This window comes from Lupinus angustifolius, chromosome LG18 (assembly GCF_001865875.1).
Source record: "Lupinus angustifolius cultivar Tanjil chromosome LG18, LupAngTanjil_v1.0, whole genome shotgun sequence".
NCBI classification, from domain to species: Eukaryota; Viridiplantae; Streptophyta; class Magnoliopsida; order Fabales; family Fabaceae; genus Lupinus; species Lupinus angustifolius.
The window spans coordinates 15,061,264-15,080,992 of record NC_032026.1 but is presented as its reverse complement, the minus strand read 5'-3'; the positions used below and the strand labels follow the sequence as shown (position 1 = coordinate 15,080,992).

General features: G+C 31.1%; 3 protein-coding genes across 4 annotated transcripts; 1 reads left to right on the top strand and 2 right to left on the bottom strand.

The window, feature by feature from the left end:
- Positions 4,604–7,934, bottom strand: LOC109332779 (transcription factor SPATULA-like). Of its 2 annotated transcripts, none has more exons than XM_019567809.1 (7): positions 7,498–7,934; positions 6,829–6,933; positions 6,659–6,724; positions 6,502–6,567; positions 5,357–5,695; positions 5,202–5,280; positions 4,604–5,102 (listed from the first exon to the last, which is right to left on the bottom strand). In XM_019567809.1, exons 1-7 carry the CDS (start codon positions 7,768–7,770, stop codon positions 4,927–4,929), a joined length of 1,104 nt encoding a protein of 367 aa, XP_019423354.1. In that variant the 5' UTR covers positions 7,771–7,934; the 3' UTR covers positions 4,604–4,926. The 2 variants fall into 2 exon arrangements, with proteins under 2 accessions (XP_019423354.1, XP_019423355.1); XM_019567810.1 differs by having other exon boundaries at positions 4,607–5,102; positions 5,378–5,695; positions 7,498–7,931.
- On the top strand, positions 12,424–14,793 carry LOC109332780 (F-box protein At5g67140-like). Its single transcript, XM_019567811.1, has 5 exons — positions 12,424–12,676; positions 12,790–12,936; positions 13,729–13,864; positions 14,061–14,159; positions 14,522–14,793. Exons 1-5 carry the CDS (start codon positions 12,582–12,584, stop codon positions 14,684–14,686), a joined length of 642 nt encoding a protein of 213 aa, XP_019423356.1. The 5' UTR covers positions 12,424–12,581; the 3' UTR covers positions 14,687–14,793.
- On the bottom strand, positions 15,415–18,581 carry LOC109332777 (PI-PLC X domain-containing protein At5g67130-like). The gene is made up of 7 exons (XM_019567807.1): positions 18,256–18,581; positions 18,036–18,173; positions 17,584–17,682; positions 17,174–17,477; positions 16,858–17,081; positions 16,676–16,762; positions 15,415–15,937 (listed from the first exon to the last, which is right to left on the bottom strand). The coding sequence occupies exons 1-7, from the start codon at positions 18,499–18,501 to the stop codon at positions 15,746–15,748; spliced, it is 1,290 nt and encodes a 429-aa protein (XP_019423352.1). The 5' UTR covers positions 18,502–18,581; the 3' UTR covers positions 15,415–15,745.

Genomic DNA, 19,729 nt, shown 5'->3' with positions numbered 1-19,729 from the left:
TGCTATTTAATACACACAAACTAATAAAGTGGAGGGATATATATAAAAAATATGAACTAGATCCTCTCCAAAGAACGAAATTCTGCTCTTCTTTTTTATTATTATTAAAAATGTTATTTCTCATTATAAATCGAAATAAAAAATAAATTATGTATTGATAATGTTATTTACTATTTATATTTAATTATTATTAGCTCTTCAAAAAATTTGTAAATGATAATAGATAATATATTAATTATGTATAAATCTTTAAATTATCAATACATATATATTACACACTTATAAAAAAAAGATATAAGATCATCTCTCCATAAAGACAAAGACTCAAAAAAGCATGATAGGTTGTCTTCTTTTCTGGAAAATGTACTCACTTTTATAATATATAGAAATGTGTCGTATCTAATTTTGTTATATCTAATTGATGAATCAATGTTTATTTATTCGCCATTTAAATAAATACAAATTGTTCCTTTTACTACTGATATTATAGTTTGGCTGTGAGCCTGTGAGTGATTCTGTTAGTTTAATTATTTTTGCATGACTGGAACATGTCCATTATTATTGAGACACATAAACTTTGAGTAAATAAATTCCGTTGACCTTAGTTAGAATCTGACAATACGTCTTTGATGAACCTCTATTGTATGGGCTCTGTTTATTTTTTCACATGATCGAACAAAATGCTCTTGCAATAACAAAATAATCTTATTCTATATCATTCAAATTACACATTTACACCAAGTTAAATAAGCCATTAATATATCATAGTTGAACAATATTTTTAATGTTAGTGTAGAGTATAAATTTTTTCTCAAAAGGAACGACAATAGTGAGAATTGTTTAGTTTCTTTAAATGTTAAATATATGTAAAAAACATGTTTAACACTTCCTGCAACCTAATGTCAGAAATTTTTTTGATTGGTCAAACAATTATAATTTGTTAATTTTTCAATGATATTTTTAAGTTTTAACTATACACGAAATGTTGGCATGTAGAATAATATAAGATGTAGGACAATTTATGATCCCATAAATAAATATGACGGGAGATAAGTTGGGAATTGGTAGCCTTCACGTAAAATGTTTGGACCTGACACAACTTGGTTTTAATTTTTTATTTTATTTTAACCCATTTCTCACATTATGAAAAAATTGATTTAAGATGATTTAATTGCTTCCTTTGTAGTAATAATAATAACAATAATAATTAACTAGCAGATATATTGGACCATTTTTTGGAATATTGAAATACATATTTTAAAGTAAGTTAATTAACTAAGCATTTGTATATACCAAAAAAAATTAATTAAATTAGTAAATTTATCTAATATAATAACATTAACAATAATAATAATTATATTTTATATTTTTTAAATAGGTTTACTTATAAGTTTAGAAGACTTGACACGACCTATATTTTTTAAATAGGTTTACTTATAAGTTTATCAGGAATTATATTCAATTACTAAAATTGCTATTCATGAATGGAACTAAGTTATTTTATTTTTCACTCAAATTTTTTAAATAGATAAAAGATATTTCTCAACATATTTATTTATTTTACACCATATTTTTAGCCAGATAAAACAATAATCTATATTTAGTAACTTCCTAGCTAGAAAGCTACCCCTAATCTAATCCAACTTTTGATGGAACATGCCAATCAGTATCGATTTATAAATGATTTTTAAGTGGGGTTCAGATGAATAGGTTAAATTATTGTGTTGATTGCATTTTGATTTTGCAGTCCACATCTCAAAACGCATTTTTTTAATGAAAAAAATATGTATGTGCTAATGGTGTAAGAACTTTTTATATTATCATTTATTTTTAATTATTATTAATTCTCTCTTAAATAAAAGTAATAAGATAATACAAATAAATAGTAGATGATACATTGACAATATTTTAAAAAAAATATTATCACGTGGCACAGCTGTCAATTGCATATGATAAATTCCAGCTAGGCATTGAAGGCCCACGGACGGGACCACTTCAATCAGTGATAGAGTGGTCTGAACTATGCGAGAATAATATATTTGCACATCAAAACCTTATTTTTTCACTTTGTTTAAATTAAAAAATACAATAATTTGTCATTTCCTTTTTTGTGATGAGGAGAAAATGTAATTTCTTAAGTATTTAGAAGTAGAAGACAATATTACAAAATAATATAATATTTTAATGTATTATTTATGACTCATGAGAATGAAAAATGTGAAATTGAAGTCAACTCTAAATCATCACAAAGGACTTCATTTATTGAAAATATATGCCCCTGAAAATTCTGGAGTCTACTACCAAGAAGCGTGCACCTCGTGTTTCCTTTTTAACGAATATATTTTCTCTCAAATGTGAAAGAGAAACAAGTTTAAAAGGTTTTTTAATTATTTAATTTAAAAATAATTAAAGTCTAAATCCTTAAATAAATTTAATGTCATGTATAATATCTTTACACAATATTAGACTCTGTAATGTCAAAAAAATCTCCATCATGCAGCCCAATAAACATTATCGCACATGCAAGAATAACATTTCTATTGTGATGATTCTTTCTTTTATAACATATACTTCCAAACTAGTTAGCTTGGTAGATAGACACAACACAGCTTGGTAGATTGTGGTCAATGTCAATTGTGATTATGTAAATCAGCTCTAAATCAAATTACCAGATCTTATCATTTAAATAACTTTTTCTTATCGTGGTTAGTGGTCAAAACTGCTTTTTTACTTCATATATATTTTCATATAGATACTTAACTAATCTTTTTTTGGTATATATAAGTGTTTCTCGCTCAAAAGAATTAAACTTTTATATTTTGATATTCTTAAGAATATAACGAAGTTTTACACTACTAAAACAACATATTATTAATAAAACTACCAAAGTTTAATCAGAATGATTAGAGATGAAGTGAGTATTCATTATTCAATAACACAAATAGAATAAAAAAATATTGATCGAGCTGCTAAACAATGAGTCATTACTCTTCATTTCATATCTTTTAATATTTTAACATTTTTATGTTTATACAAAGTTTTTTTTGTTTAAAAACTTAATAAACATTTATATTTTATTGTTCATTTATACCCTTGTTTATTAGTTAATTTTCAATTTCTTTATTTCATGTTTATTTACTTTTTAATGTGTATTAAAATGAGTTTTTTTTCAATTCAAATCAAATTTCTATATCACTTAACAAATTTTTTTAAACTTGTAACATTAAATTAATATATATAATGAATTAATTAAATAAAATAAAATTATTTAGAAGCTCGTGCAAGTTCTAGGAAGATGCAATTGGGACATTGGGTGGCTTTGGCTGATGGAGATCAATTGTCCTAAACCATGTCTCACTCCATGTCCCAAGCCAATCAGAGTGTTCCATTTTATTACTTTTTGCTTTTAATTTTTATTTATTTTACCTATGTGTAAATATATGATTGGTTTGAGACATGAAATAGAACACCGTTAAAGATAGATGATTCCTATCCGGCATTGGCCACGTTTAAGAATCTGATTTTGATTCCATTGGGTGTTTTACGTCTGACACTGCCATTGAGCAATGAAACTAGAAAGCTACACCCACCAATGCAAAGCCAGTATTGAGTATAGGATACTAGGATGTGATGACCATGCCCAAGATTGTGCCAATTTCAAACCATGTTTCACACCCAACAATTCACTTAAGATGAGAGACCTTGTCCTAAAATTAGTTGAATATAACCAAAGTCATTATTAACCTTCATGATGGCGTATAACACGCCACTACTAATGAAACTTTGATCTATTAAACAACTCTTATCAACATTAAGTTTAACTTGTCCAAGCTTCGAAAACCCTATTGAAATTAGGACAAATCCTCACCTGGAGAGTCATACGGAGCCTTATTATACCAATCAATATAATCGTGATGAATATTACCAATTACATAAGACAAGGTATACACTGAACACATTGATTTTTCAAAGAGTAATCTCGAAGATGCAGGTTGTGATGGCATTATAAGACAAGATAAAGAAAATTAGAGAAACTTTGAGGCTTTCTTAAAAGTTTGGGGCTGCCGTGGAGTTTGTGTATTAGAATACTAGGTGCTCAATCCTGTTTTCTTTTTCCATTATCTCATCTTTTAGCAAATGGGAATGGTCAAAAGAAAAAATTGGCCTATCATCTTAGTTCATACTGCCCATAAAAGAAATTCAACAAACTAGATCATCTCGTATACCGGATGAAAATAGTGACACATGTTCTTCACGGTATGTAATTTAAATTATTTTTAAATATAAAATATAATAAATTATACATTCATATTTACAGTCACTTTACGTTATTTGACTCTCGAGTATCGGAGAAAATCTCATCTCAACTCCATGTATTGATTGGTTACAAATTGGAGATTAGCTCAAGACTTTGTTTATTATGTAGTTATTCAGATATAAGAAACTTAATATCTCAAATTTTATTATCACAAGTGCTGAGGATTTGTCAAATTCAAAATGCATCAATTATGGAGCTTCCTCTTAAGTTGATAGGCAATGATAATTTTAAGAAACTGTATGAACGGATAAACACTCGTCACTCAAAAAACACACAAAAATGCAATATCATAAGAATCCAACATTCATTAAATGACACACAAAAACTTGAAATATATGATTAGTATTATCTTATGCTGGAACCATCACAGGAGAGATTTTAGAGTGTTTAGCATATACTTGTACAGCAATTGCCAGTAATATCTTCATCATACATTATAGATAACTTAACTTCAAAAGGTAAAGATAAATTCTGCTCCTTTCTCAGCCAAGGTAGAGGCGTGTTAAAAATACCACAGAATGCTGAAGGGATTCGAAACTAGTTGAAGCTTGACGAACTTCAAAAATCTGATCTTTCTGTCTTGGAGTTACCATTGTGGCTTATACCAATTACCTACTTAACTGTGATGTACAAATGATGTTGGGTTCACTTTTTCTCAGGATCACTCCTGGTTGATCTCTTCCAGCAAAGCATGTTTGAAAAGAGCTGTTGTCCTTAGCTTCAGCTGTTTGCATGTTAAAGGATAGTGATCCCGCATTTTTGCCCGAATCCAATTCTTTGATAACTGGAGTTCGAAAATGTTAAATGTACAGAGCATGAGGTTGCTATCATATAGTAATGGTATGATACAATGATTCCACTAAAATATGCAAATAATGTGTACCTTGAGAACTAGATAATAGATTGGCATCCGAATAGCTTGCATTTGATTGCTGATGCTGCAATATGTGTTCCCTACATATCTGCTTTACAATTCAAGCAAAAACTAAAACATGTAACAATGACTGATGTTATAATTTGAAGTTAACTAGATGCGACATTCGACATGGTTGAGCTTACCTCCGAAGATCTTCTTGGTTGAAGAGGTTTTATATGTGATAGGACTGGGGATTCCAGCTCGAAAGAAGCTTCCGAGTTGTTAATATATGAAGGATAAGGCACCGATGGATGATTATGCATGGTCTGTTGGTTAGGTAAATTAGATGATGTATAGTTCACAGGGTTCCCTTGGCGCATAGGTAGAGTAGCTTCCATGTTTAAAGGGATAGACCTGTTTTCTTCACCCAACTCCATACTCATCTGAGACAATTGCAGAGGCTGCAAGCCTTCAGGAAAACACATTGGATGCGAACTTAGTCCATTTCTCATTGACAGCATCTGAAATATTATCAGAAAGGTTGCATTCAGCACGGGACTAATAGGCCTTTGAAAATCATTTCAATGTAACATCAAATTGATGTAAATAAGTTTTGTCACAGGCTTCAGCATAAATAGCAGCACTTTACATATTCAAGCATAACAGCATTTACATCTTCAGTAAAGACAATGGTTTCAGCTAGGCTTCCCTCCAATTTCTCAAACATACTGTTAACAGAAAGAATTCCCGACGAGAAAGAATACTTTTTGCAGAATGCAAAATCAAGCTCCCACTTAAAACGAAAATGCAAGACATGAATTTTAAAATATTTTAGTTTTGCAGTGAGTCAGTGAGTGTTAATTTGACAAATCTACCAAATATTACAAGGTCTAAAACAAATTATACTTGGAATGTGCATTAGGATTCAGAACCGTGGGGTATTCATTTAGCAAATGGACTAATACAAATTTACCAACACCCCTATAAACATGACCTTATATAGAGAGGAAAGGACTCTCATGTATAGCTCTCTCCCTCTCCTTCTAAATTAAGTGTTAGAGTACTTTTACGTGCAAACACCTCATTTCAACCCAGGAACCCAGGTTAAAACACTTTTCATACTATGCAATGGGAATTTTTTTACAAAATCGCGCGCATCATTACAAAGAGTCCAAAAAATTTCACCAACAAATAACTAGGAAATCAAAACTCATGAACTAGCAACCTCGTGCATATTTAAACTTGAGCTAGAGAACACAGGAGAAACTGAAAAAGAAAACAGTCTCCCTAAATATGACCAATAATGCAGCATATAAGAAATGCAGACCTGTACTTGGAGCTGAAGCTGCTTAAGGTAATCAATAGCTTCATCGAGCATTGAAGCCTTATCAGTCTGCTACACACGTAAAACAATCAATTACAATCTGAGGAACTATGAATCATAAAGTGCACCTGTTAAAATAAGGTTAAAGCAACTTGAGTACCTTGTTCGAATTTGGAATTAGATTTTGCAAAGCCTTCATTTTCTCGTTGATCCTACTCCTTCTTCGCTGCTCAACAAGTCCCACACCAAGGCCACAAGTACAATTATATAAGCATGAAAGAAAATATAACCCAAGTAAGGAAAAACAGTCATCACCAAAAATTGGCAAACCTTTTCAGATAAATTATGAACTTCTGCTGCTCTGCTCCTTTTTGATGAACTCCTAGAAGGAGCTGACTTTGTTGGAACTTCTTCTGCCGATGCTTCAATGCAGTCCTATATCAAGAAATTATCAATTAATTAGAAGGCCAGAGAGGCTGCCCACATGTCGGAAAATATTTTCAGGATTTGAACCCACGATCTTTGAGTCACATGGCAACAACTTACGATTGGGCCAAGGCTCACCCCCTAGCAAAGATGTAGTTTTTGTTAAGGTGATGTTATTTACAAAATGGTTTGGATATTATATGCCATATATGGTATACATTCATCCTCTCTATCTCCATTTATATATTTTAAATACAATCATTTTAAAAGTCCATTAAATTCTACTTCAAATCCAAATCAAAAAAATTAACCCCTTTTGCCCCAATCAAAAGGTCCTCACAAAGATCCCGAGTATGAACAGAAGTTATATACTTTTTTTAACACTCTCAGCTAACAACAAGAGACCTAACCAAAAAAATTACAACAGAAAGTTAACAATGCCAAACTGGTTTGGCAAAACCAAAGTATTACTGAGAAGCAAAATATAGCAGCCAAGTTATATATCAATAAGTTATTATAGAAAGGCCTAAACCAAAGTTAGAAACTTGATGAATAGAAAAATAGAAGAAATACCTCACTTTCAGAATCAGTGTCATTCTCAGTGATTCCTTCTTGCCCCTTGATGGAAATGTGAGTAGCCCTTGAAATAGTGGCTCCACCAGCTTCAGCTGAGAAGATCTTGTTGTCATATTGGTTGGAGTTAGTGTTGTGCAAGTGTGAAGAAGAAGAAGAAGAAGAAGATGAAGGAAGAAGAATCTGACGCAGAAAAAAAGAGACATCACCCTGTGAAGTTGAAAGGTTCTTGTGATGGTGGTGATACATATCATCATCATTATCATATCCCATTGTTTTGGGTTATGGTTTTTGTTGTAGAAAATGTTGTTGTTGTTGTTGTTTGTGTGAGGTGATGATGCTGTTTTTTGTTAGAGGGAATAAATGAGAATGGTAATGAAAGTGTAACAAGTATCAGAAATAAATAAAAGATAGGAGGGGCATTAAATGATATGGGGAATTGTGAGCAGGTTTTATCATCACTGTTTCAGACTATCACTCCAACTATCAACGGAAGTTAGTTCAAGTGGTACATGTTTGATTTCGCTTAAGTAAGAACTCGAGTTCGAGTCTTGTGAATGGAAAAAATGCTTATTGGAAGAGTTAGCCCCATATAACTGTGGATGTTCCAGCTCGGACAGTATTATCTCCGGTGTGAATCGCTACAATATGTCAATACCTAATCTCACTTTCACCAATTAGTTAAAAAAAATATTTAAATTCAAAATTTTATTATTAGATATGTTTTTAACTAATCATAATTAATAGTATATAAAGTAGCATAAATAAATTATATGACAAAAAATGTGATTCATTTTCTTCCGCAATACACCTATTTCCTATTTTGAGGTGGAAATAAGAAAAATATGGTTGAGTTTGGTTTAAATGTTCATTTACATTTTTATTTTGTGAAGTAAATTTAATATGGTTCGATTCTTTATTTCATAAATTTAAAACTACTGAAATGGAAGTAAACGATATAACTTTTTTATATTTTTTGTTCTATTCCATACCCCTATATGTATATGGCTTTCTCACCAACAAAAAAAGGTGATGTGCAGTATGTGCATTGCACATTAATATTTACACAGAATTCAATACTCATCATTTCAAGTCTCATTTAGCCCAAAAATAACCAAGTATAAAATTTAGTTTATGCACTCTATTCTAAAAGAATTAATTTAGTTGAGTAGTCTAGTTTTTAAATTATAGATACTAGTGTCCACATGACATACATTCTTATATATTTTGTTTTAGATAATTAAAATATTTTTATGTATTATATATACTTTATATTATAATATTATATATTAATTATATTTTATATTATATATTTTGTATTTTTTAGAATGAAAAACTTACAACTAATGTGTTCAGAGGGTTACAAGGTCTCAGGTTCGACTCTTATAAGGAAGAGTTAGTCTCATATATCTATGGTATTCCCGACTCAGACAGATTACCTATAGTACAAGGACATTTATGGAAAACTAAAAAAAAGTGGTTACCTAAAATTATATTATTTTTTATGGAAATCAGAAAATGTCAATGGCAAAATAGAAAAATATAAACTACACAATGATGATACACCATATTTTATATTTATATATAGCATAAATATAGTTCATGAGTTTTTTAATTTTAGTTTAATAGTCTCATTTAGGGATGACAATATCACAATGAGTCAAAACATTACTTGAATTAACCTTGTTCATTTTGAGATCAAGACATATATAAATATTCGCTAGATGCATGTACTAAGGTACCCAACATATTCATGAGTATTCAAAAATTCATCAAAAAATATTAAAAATAATTCTTATTAGGGAGTTTTGGTTGAGAGAATAAACATTGTATAGTCTCAATTTATATTAGGCAATTAAGTAATATCAAATAAAGTGTCATAACTGCCCCCATTTTTCTCCCTCTTTCAGTTCCCAAGCCTCATCTAAACGTCTCACTCTCTATCTCCTTATCATTGTCTTGTCCGACAAACGTCACCTTAAACCGACATATAACAATATCACAAAATTATTTAGTAATATATTTTGTAAACTCTTGTTTGTTTGTATGAGTACGTGGCTAATTATAATTGGCTTGTGATATCTCAAATCCAATGCTCCAAAGCCACAGTATCTGCGTCAATGTCATCCAATGTCACACATAATGGATTAACGATTATACACGCCAACAGGTAAATACTGCCATTGCCGGTCCATTAAATATTAATTTACAAAATCATCACACTAACCAGTTGATACATGGTACATGTTTTACATGTTAATATTGATTTCTAGACAGAGTATTATATAATGATACATGGATGCCAAGTTCATATTAATTTTCAGTAAAAATGTTAGTTTCTTGCTTCAAACATATGCAGTAGTTATCCACTCTAAAACTAGTATCCATAAATTAAAGATGCTTCTTTATATTATATTTCATGGCATTTATTTAAAACTTTCTAAACTAACTTGCTGGTTAATTGTCTCTTACTCCATAGACTGGGTTGGTAAATAATTATGTTCTTTAAACATATAAGAGAGTTTCATCTCTATACCTGCAAACAATTACTTTTCTGAAATATATATTAGAAATTGTGAACTAATAAGGAATGTTTTGATATCTGACCACTTAAAACAGCTTATTAGTCTAGTGATATATAAGAGTATAATATTTATGTAGGTAAAGATTTATACATAGTTATTATATTATTCATCAATTATTTAAATTATTTTTTTAAAATTAATAATAATTAAATATGAATGATAGATGATACAATATTAGCTATAAAATTCAGACATTATCTGGAATCCCATGGGCACACCACCTGACTAATGATGTTGCTTAAGCTAACGACCGCAAAGAACACTATGAAAATATGTTTATACACTGTCCTTGCTCTCCCCTCTCATGGAAGAATGAGACTTTTCTATCGAGAGGAAAATAATATGAAAAAAAAAATGCATCAACATTTGTATTCTTTTTATGTAAAATGTGATTATGCTATTACTCTTAAAACTGAAAGGAAATAATTAATTCCCTCTATGGTAGAGTCTAACTCTTCATGGAAAGGTTCTTCATTTTGTTGTTAATATTGAGTTTGTGGAGGTTGGCTATGATAACACCAGATGGGACATGTTTGACATTGTGTTTAATTTGATTGAGGGAAATATGAGTACAATTGTGATGGTGAAAATTCTCTAAAACACAATATTACAAAATACAATGTAAAACATTGATACCTATGTCATTTCATCACTCTCCTCCTAATTATCCAATCTCACTCTCCACCTAAATAAACTGAAATGCTCACTCAACATTGACGGTTGCCTCCAAATGAAAAAAAAAACTCTTTTTTAAAGAACCTAAACTTCTATTTTTAATAAATTTTGTTTCTCCTTAAGTTTTCCTTCTTACAAATGTGTTAGTCTTCTTGTTGTTTGATGAGACATTTATTATTTATTATGCAATCAAAAAATGATCTCCTTGTTATTCTAAACTAAAACAATCTAAATTTGTTGAAACAGCCAGCTGGCTAAGAAGTTCAAAAGGCTAATTGAAATTTTATAAACTGTGAACTGAAAGTTATTAAATTAATTGACCAAATTAGAATTGTTTAATAAATTAGTTGATAAATTGATAACATAAGTCTTTAGCTTACAACTCATAAACTATATTAAATAGTTTATAAACACCAATTTAAATATGTAGGAGACTTATTTTGATTTTGGTGAATGCAGGAGGCTTCTTTATACTCCAATATAGAGATAGTCGGGGCAATCTCGTTCTCATCAAAACCTGACCCATGAGATGGAGATAACACTTTCTGTCCTAAAAAATATGTCACTCCATATTGCTACAATTTGTGATTAGTCAAGAAAATATTTAATTAATAAATTTTCCCCGGGATGGGTAGGTCTATTATGTTTAGTCCTTTGATTTTTCTACTTTCAAAAGGCCAAGCTTACATCAACCAACTTCAGTCCAGTATTATTGTTGGGCTAGTCCATGTTGATTGTATACTACCCTCTGAAAAAAGGTATAGTAATTACAAAAATATATTGCTTAAGACTTGAAATATAAACAAGTTCTTAACAAAAATATAAGGAACATCCTCTTGTGTGCGTCACAAAACTCTAATTTTGAAGTTTTCCATATAAAAAGTCCACTTAGAAACGTGAATGGAAAAAAGTAGTTAGGAACGTTTTCCAAGCTTAATTTTAGTTACCCACTGAAATTATTAATAAGTAAACCAGTAACTAGGAAGAAGTTAAAAATATATAGAGTGAGTTAAATTATAAAAAAATCACGATAGTTGTATATCTCTAGTCACTTAAACTATGTTCAATTTTTTCAAGCATAAAAGAGGAAAAAAATCAAATAATGTTTGGTAGTGCTTTTCTTTTATGCAATAATTAATATTGATTTCAAATAAATTGAAATTAGTCCTTCTTCATATAAAAAACATTAAGATAAATATTATTAGTCCAAGTTCAGAAGGGATAGAGATACAAAATGTTTATCCACAATAAAAAACTATTTTTTTTGTTGTTGGTAAAGCTATTTTTTACTAGTACTAAATAAATAAAAATTAACCAGCTAATAAAACTGTAGTTAATATCATTATCTCAATTATTCAGTCATGTATTAAAATATTAATGTAGATATAAGATATTACAAACCAAAAAGATAGATAGAAAATAATGCACAAATGGGTGGACATGCTTTGCCTACCAATGATTAATATACTTTTCATCACCAAAGCTCTAAAAGTTAAGCATAAAATAAAGAATCCTGAATCTAACAGTGTCTAAAACATAATTTTAGAATCCGTGTATAAATTAAAATTGTAAATAACGTCATGCTACATTATATAGTAATAAAGTAAAAAAAGAAAAGAGTACATAGACATGTTATTAAGGCAGAAAGCACGTGGCAATAAAAACAGTGTGAAACAATGACGAAAACATGAGGACACTTTTTCCTCATTCATGTGTTATAATTTAAGAGTTAACTTGGCAGAAGCAAAAGCCATTTCCATCTCAAAAAAAATAAGTACGTAGAGTTTGAGGTTGTCTTGTCATAATATTTGTGAAGATATTGTTATGGAAGTAGAGGGTGAGGTAGAGATTGATCGTTTACCCATTGACTTGTTAGCTCATATATTTGTTCTCTTCACTTCTTTCACTGATTTGGCACAGTAAGTTTACTCATGAATCATGATCATCAATGATTTTAATTCATTCACTATAAGTCTTATATTTTATTGTTACTGATTACTGATTAATGGTTATTTGGCTTTATATTTACAAGGGCTAGTAGTGTTTGTAAGAAATGGAAACAAGGGGTGAAGGAATCTCTGGCTCGTAGACAAAATCTTAGTTTTGCTGGTTGGAAGATGGATGATGATTCAACTGCACGCCTTGTTTGGCATGCCTACAACCTTAAAAAACTCGACATGTATGTTTAATTATGTTTTCTGTTTCTTTTGTGTTGTGATTATCTTATGATAATTCTATGTTATTGATAATTCTATCTTCTGAAATTGTCCTTTTGATGGGTTTTCTTAAGCATCAAACTGAAAAGTTTAGTATTGATTTTATGAGGTTTGAGAATTGAGGATGAATTATGAATATTGAGCTTGAAATTTTTTATTGTACGACCAATTCAACGGAAGCTTAGTTACCTCTGCCACTCCAAGTTCAGGAACTAGGAGGAAACTAGATTGATACCATGTTTGTTAAGGGGTAGTTTTTAGGTTTAGTCATCATTTGGCCTAAGAAGGACAATCAGGTCTTGTAAAGCAGGTCTAAGGAAGGGTTGAACCCCGGATACGAGTATGATTCCATTACCCGAACTTATGACCTTCATGTCACATGACAACAATTATAGCAATTGCGCCACGGCTCTCCATATGAGTAAAACGTGTTTTTATATAGGCCGTTCGTTTTTAGGCCATATCTATATCCTCTTCCTCCTGATTTGAGCAAGCCACTGCTGTGTAATATTGCATCACTTTTATTCTCATTTTTAAGTTTTGTGCTATGGAAATGTTTATACTGAATTGTTGTAACGAGGGCTGTTTCCTACTATAATTGCAAGTAGTGGTTAAATAGATTAGGTTTGACATGTGATATGATGGTGCCATTGACAAGTAAAATTTAGCACCAGAAATTGTGGTTATTATTTGTATGATGTGTAGCATTCAATGCCTAAGATACACAAAATTTAATAGTGTAGTGTATTTTTCAGACCAAGGAGCCGATGGGGATGCCAAATAACTGATGCTGGTCTTTGCAGAATATCTTTTGCAAAGTGTGTCAGCAATCTCACATCCATATCATTGTGGGGCTTGACTGGTATCACAGATGAAGGTGTTGTTCAACTGGTATGTCATTGTTCTGTTTCTGGAACTTACATGAGTTTCAGAGATTTTGCTTGGTTGGATCTTACAGTTTTTTGTTTTGAAAATTTTGATTTTCTGCTCAATTATCAATAAGATGTTACATAGTTTAAAGGGGACAATAATACAAATTGAAATGCAGTTACATATTTTGCTTCTCTGTTGACAATTATTCTTACAGATATCCAGAACTACATCCCTAAAACATCTGAATGTTGGTGGTACATTCATCACAGATGAATCTCTCTTTGCCATTGCAAATAGTTGTCCAAATTTGGAGGTAAGTTATAAAGAATTTGAACCTTGTATGGAATTTTTCTCCTTATCACATCACATGAAGAAAAATAGAGACAAGTACCTTGGAGCAAAGGGCTCCATTGATACTCATGAACAAAGGAGAAAAACAATTCTTCCTAACTATTATTTAGGAATGATGTATTTGGTATCATTAGATATATCCATCATTTATGGTTATAGACTATTGCGGTCAAAATTGTGGCTGCATCAACTGTATTTTCTTATCGGCCATTATAGTAAATATAACATAACCGCAACCACAATTTAGAACTTTGCATCATTCATTATCAGTATTAAGTAAATTAAGTGGATAACATATCTCTGGTATTTGTTGATCTTGATCAGACCATTGTTCTTTGGAGCTGTCGTCATGTAACTGACAATGGACTTATTGCTCTAGTTGATAAATGCATCAAAATCAAATCAATGAATGTGTGGGGAACAAGAGTTCCTGTGGACTCTCTTGCTAATTTGCTTATCCTAAATCCAGCTCTTCAGATAAAAGTTTGAGACTGAATTTCAACTATAGAATGATGTCCAAGGTGCTGAATTTAGCAGTCATATTTTTAATGTCTTTATGTACATATTGTTTATTGTTTTCTTCATGTATTCTCAACTTTATCTGATTATCTGAATCCCTTCCTTTATAGGAGATATCCTACTGTAATTCCTTTATAGTCTTCATTGACTTGTTATTATTGTAAAGTATGAGTTCAAAAAACAAGACTTATTTCATCCTAATGTCGGTTTTCACACTTAAATATACCCAACAAATATCAATTCGAAAAGCGAAGACCAGACACTGGAATGATAGAGAGTTGGTAGAAATTGTTAGGATACAATTATATCAAACCTTACCAATGACCAAGAACTTCCAACCATCCTTTCCTGATCCTATATTGCAAATGTATATTTGTTTTGAAGTGTACTTTGGTCCAAAATCTGAAACAGACCACAATGGGAAGCATTATAATTATAAATATTAGTAAGAGGGTAACCACATAACATGATTTAGAGATGCCAACTAAGATATCAAATCAACTATTACATTCAATTGTCCTCATTTGAATGGAACCACAAACAATAATATGAAAAAACTTGACAGTGAACATTGGTGGCATTTTGTAAAATTTGAAGCATCTTAACAAATCCACACAATTAGATTGAAACAAATAGTGCACAAAACTAGAGCTTAGTCAATAACTCAATATTAATGCATATGCACCTATTTTTTTTCAAAATCATTTTGCCAACCACATCATGCACCTAAATGCAATGAAAGGATAGAAAATAAGTTTATGCATCCAAAGTTGCAATATCTATAAATTGAGTTATACTGCCATGCATACAATGTACCTGAAATTCTCCAAATGCATTCTTGGATAGACCTCAGATGAATCGAGAGAGTATAGCCCCAGAAATCCAAAAAAATTGTTTATCTAATTGTGTAACCTATAAAGGGTCCATGACATTTCATAGATTGAGGCAATATTGCAGTGTACATACTATATGATACTAGAAGCCCCTGTTAGAAAACTTGCTCATATATGATATACAGCTGCAGTAATACTAGAGGCTCCTTTTGAAAGCCATAGCTAGAATATATAGAATAATAGTCATAAGAAGTGCGCAATTTGGAGAATGAACCGCTGAAGCTGATCTAGAGAACTGAACATATCCAGTAAAGCTTCCAGCAGTGTTGGTCACTGGACTTGTGGTAGGTACAGTGATGTTATTGCAAGATCCGAAAGGTGCTCCCACCTGCAAAGTTGCACTAATTATGTCATTGTATTTCCTATAATTTCTCTATATCAAAATAAAAAAGGGCAGCCTAGCCCATCCAGTGGAGTCGGGAGAAGATAGATGTACACATCCTTACTCTCGCAAACGAATAGACTGTATCCAGAATTTCTTTATATCAAAATGCACAGGTAAAAGTTGTTCCTAGTTAGAAAACCATCCACATCAAGAATTATAAGTAGAAAATGCCCATAAAACCATTAACCTAAGGTTTTGGTTCAAGACGTAGAATCTCTTCAATGACAATACCATCATATAGTCACTAAGAGATGCAGCTAGTTGGGACCAGAATTGAATGTGTTCAACAGTACAACACATTCTTATAAATTATCATAAACTAGTAGACATGATGTTAAGGTAATAAGTGATTAAGATGAGAGTTGATAAGGTAACTTGAAGATGAGAATGTTGTTATTTTACAGACTTGGACAGATATACTTTTGGGAATTCTGTTCCAAAATGTGAGGAGGGAAACTAACTTCCTTTTTCCTGTTAAAGATGTCAACATAAAAGACTCCAAGAGCTAAAACGAAATTTGGAAGAAACACTCAAATTTAAGCATATTAACATGATTTTCCTACTTTCAACAAAGTCGAAATTTACCCCGAGTAGCCATTTTCTTGCATCATAAGAATAATTAAAGTTCATAAAGAAATGGGATACAGGCAATATGTATCCCGACAAGAAATGCAGACAAACCTGGCAAGCAGTGACTGTATTACATCCACACAGTGCGCGGCCATTAATTTTATCCACAATATCGAAAACACCACCACCATCACTCCTCTGCATGAAATTTCATTCAGAGTTATAAAGGGGATATGTGAGGTACTAACTATATTATTAAATTCAAGGTAACAACTCATAAGAGTAAGGAATACCATGTAATAATTAACAGCTATAAAGTTGGGGAACACATTCCCTGCAGCTCTATAACATGTATTCACCATATCTACAAGTGGAGCCGAATGCTCTTTGCACGAATCAGCTTCAACCGGATATGTTGGAAAATAATTCTGCAAGAAAAGTGATGCACTTCTAGAATTTAATGGCTTTGATTCCTTTCTATGTGGACAAGAACCCCTTCGAATTCCATTATCTCCAACTGAAAGTTAAGTGAACTATGAGGCTGTCATTGGTATATGTTTCATAGAGATAGATATACATGTTAGTATGTTACAATAATAGTGTGCTTACACTCGTTTTCGACCATGTACCTCCACTGATAAGCAATTCCTTCTTCAGCTTCTTTTGAAGCATCAGAAGTGAAAACAAGAAGCCGCCGATTTGATTGAACCATTTCTGTTACAGTAGGCCAATCTTCGCCCTCTTTTGGCATATCAGACATGGGGAACCAATATTTATCAAGTCCAGCATTTATGAACAGGTTAATTAACCCCTTTGGAGTATGCACAAAGTCTTCAATTACAACAGTGACAATTTCTGTTGGATTTTCAGCCAAGAATGCTTCCACTTCTTTCAAAGTATTTATTGCAGGTTGCTAACAACATTTCCACTTGACACATTAGATATCACACACAAAAAGAAAAGAAAAACAAAGACTGTATTAAAATAAAATAAAAATAACAAAAGAGGGTTTAGATTACAAAGGCATTGAAGTTGAAGCATTGTCCTTGAAATGAATGACACAGCCAGATATCATTCTCGAAGTCGTACATATCCAACATCAGTCCCCTCACTCCATTCTAAACAATATTACACAAATACATGTATAAGAATCACAACATTAACAACTATATTATATATATACACAGAGCATATCAACTAAGAGAAGAACTTTATTTTAAGGCCAAGACTCATTGCTTCAACATAACTCTATATATCCTATCTTAGAATATATCAATAGTTATTAAGTTGATTTTATACAAGATTATAAGTAGATGAACTTGTTGCTCAACTATTCCAAGTAAGAGCTAGGTTGGAGAACACAATCATATACAACCCAATTGCCAATATTCTCTAAATCTCACAATAAAGTGAATAAACCTCTCCTCTTAGATGATATAATACATAAATCTGTGATGCTGAAAACACATACCCTTAACTGGTTAGTAACAGTATCTTCTTGATTGTAAAAGGTAAGTCTCTGAACACCAGGCAAAGGAGGTGCATCAAGGATACTGAATGAATTATGAGTCATGATCCATGAATACTTATTGAAAGGCAATCCATTCACCTGCATGTCCAAAAAACAGAAAGTAACCAAAGACATGAAAGATAGTTTTTTGATGTGAAAAGAAGAAAGAAAAGGATCATACAAATGAAGTAGGGAAGGTGGCTTGGCCTCTAGTGCAGAGAAATTGTTTCCTTTCCAAAGCAGGACAGTTAGAACAATAAAGGGTTGGTGCACAATCAGTGGCAGAAGAACATGCTTCCATAACTTGGCAATTACCATTGGAACATGCTGTGATGGAAGAAGTGAGAAAGAGAGATAGAAAGAGGAAGATGAAAGTGATGAATGGTGCTTTGCATTTGGTGTTGGGATCCAACATAAGATACCACATGGCACCAGCCACCACCCCAGATAGAGAGAAAGGAAAGGTTCATAAACTTTAGCAAAGCAAAAGAAAGAGAAATTCTAGTGTTTAAGTAACTCACTAAATGGTGTACTTTCATCAGTTTTTTGAGATAACTTTTTAAAATAATATAATTTAACTAAAATCATTCTTTCTACATCTTTTTAATTTGTGATTTATGTTCTCTATTTTTTTTAAATGAATCATGTTCTATATGTACGATTTATACATAGTTACTACATTATTACCAATTCTTTTTGAACAAGCAATGATCATTAACTATAATTCTATTAAATTCGATGTAATTATATTTATAATTATGTCCAATTACAATTCCAAGTATTAATTTTCTAATTTCTACTTTCAAGAAAATGTACCTGATTTGAAAATAGCATGGCATAAAATACCTTGGCACAAGCGATATGATCAAGTAATTGGACCCATATAGTGGGAGCTTGAAAGGAACTGTCAAAATGCATGTATGAGTCACGATATCATTAAAAAGATCCCCATTAATTTTTTGAAACTAGTTTCCTTACTATATCTGAAATTAATTCAATTTGTTTATGAAAGATATTGGAGTATTAATACAATGTTAGCGTTCATGAGAGGTGTGAAATTGTGGTGCAAAAGAAGCATAATTCATATTCATATGTCTTATCTACAAGCAAAGCCGTAACGACATACCAAAACTATGATTCAAGCAATAATATATATAATAAGTATAGAATTTCTTCTTTTTGGTAGTAACACGAAACCTCATGCCATTGATAATTCGCAATTATTGTTCACACTTCACTGCTATCTGGAAAATCTTCAATTAAAGCCTAATCCAATATTATTTTTTTTATAAAATTGTGTGGCAAATGCCAAGATGAATAAGAAGATTGATAGAATATAACTGAGTTGGATCCATGGTAACGATTTTTTTTATTAATAAAAATGGATGGATTGCTGCAGTAGATGTAAGTCAAACAGCTTTTTGATGATTCTTCACCTTCATAAAAGAAGCTTTCACCTAAAAAAAGAGGATGGATTCATCAAATTAATTATTACAGAAAAGTTATTATAATTAATGTCCCTTAAAAAAAGTTATACTTAAATGTATGTCTGTAAATTGGAATTTAATGACAAGAGTTTTAAAAAATAATCAATCGTCTATTTATGTCATTACTTAACGAAAAAAAACAGTATTAGCATCAGATTAAGTGGAGAG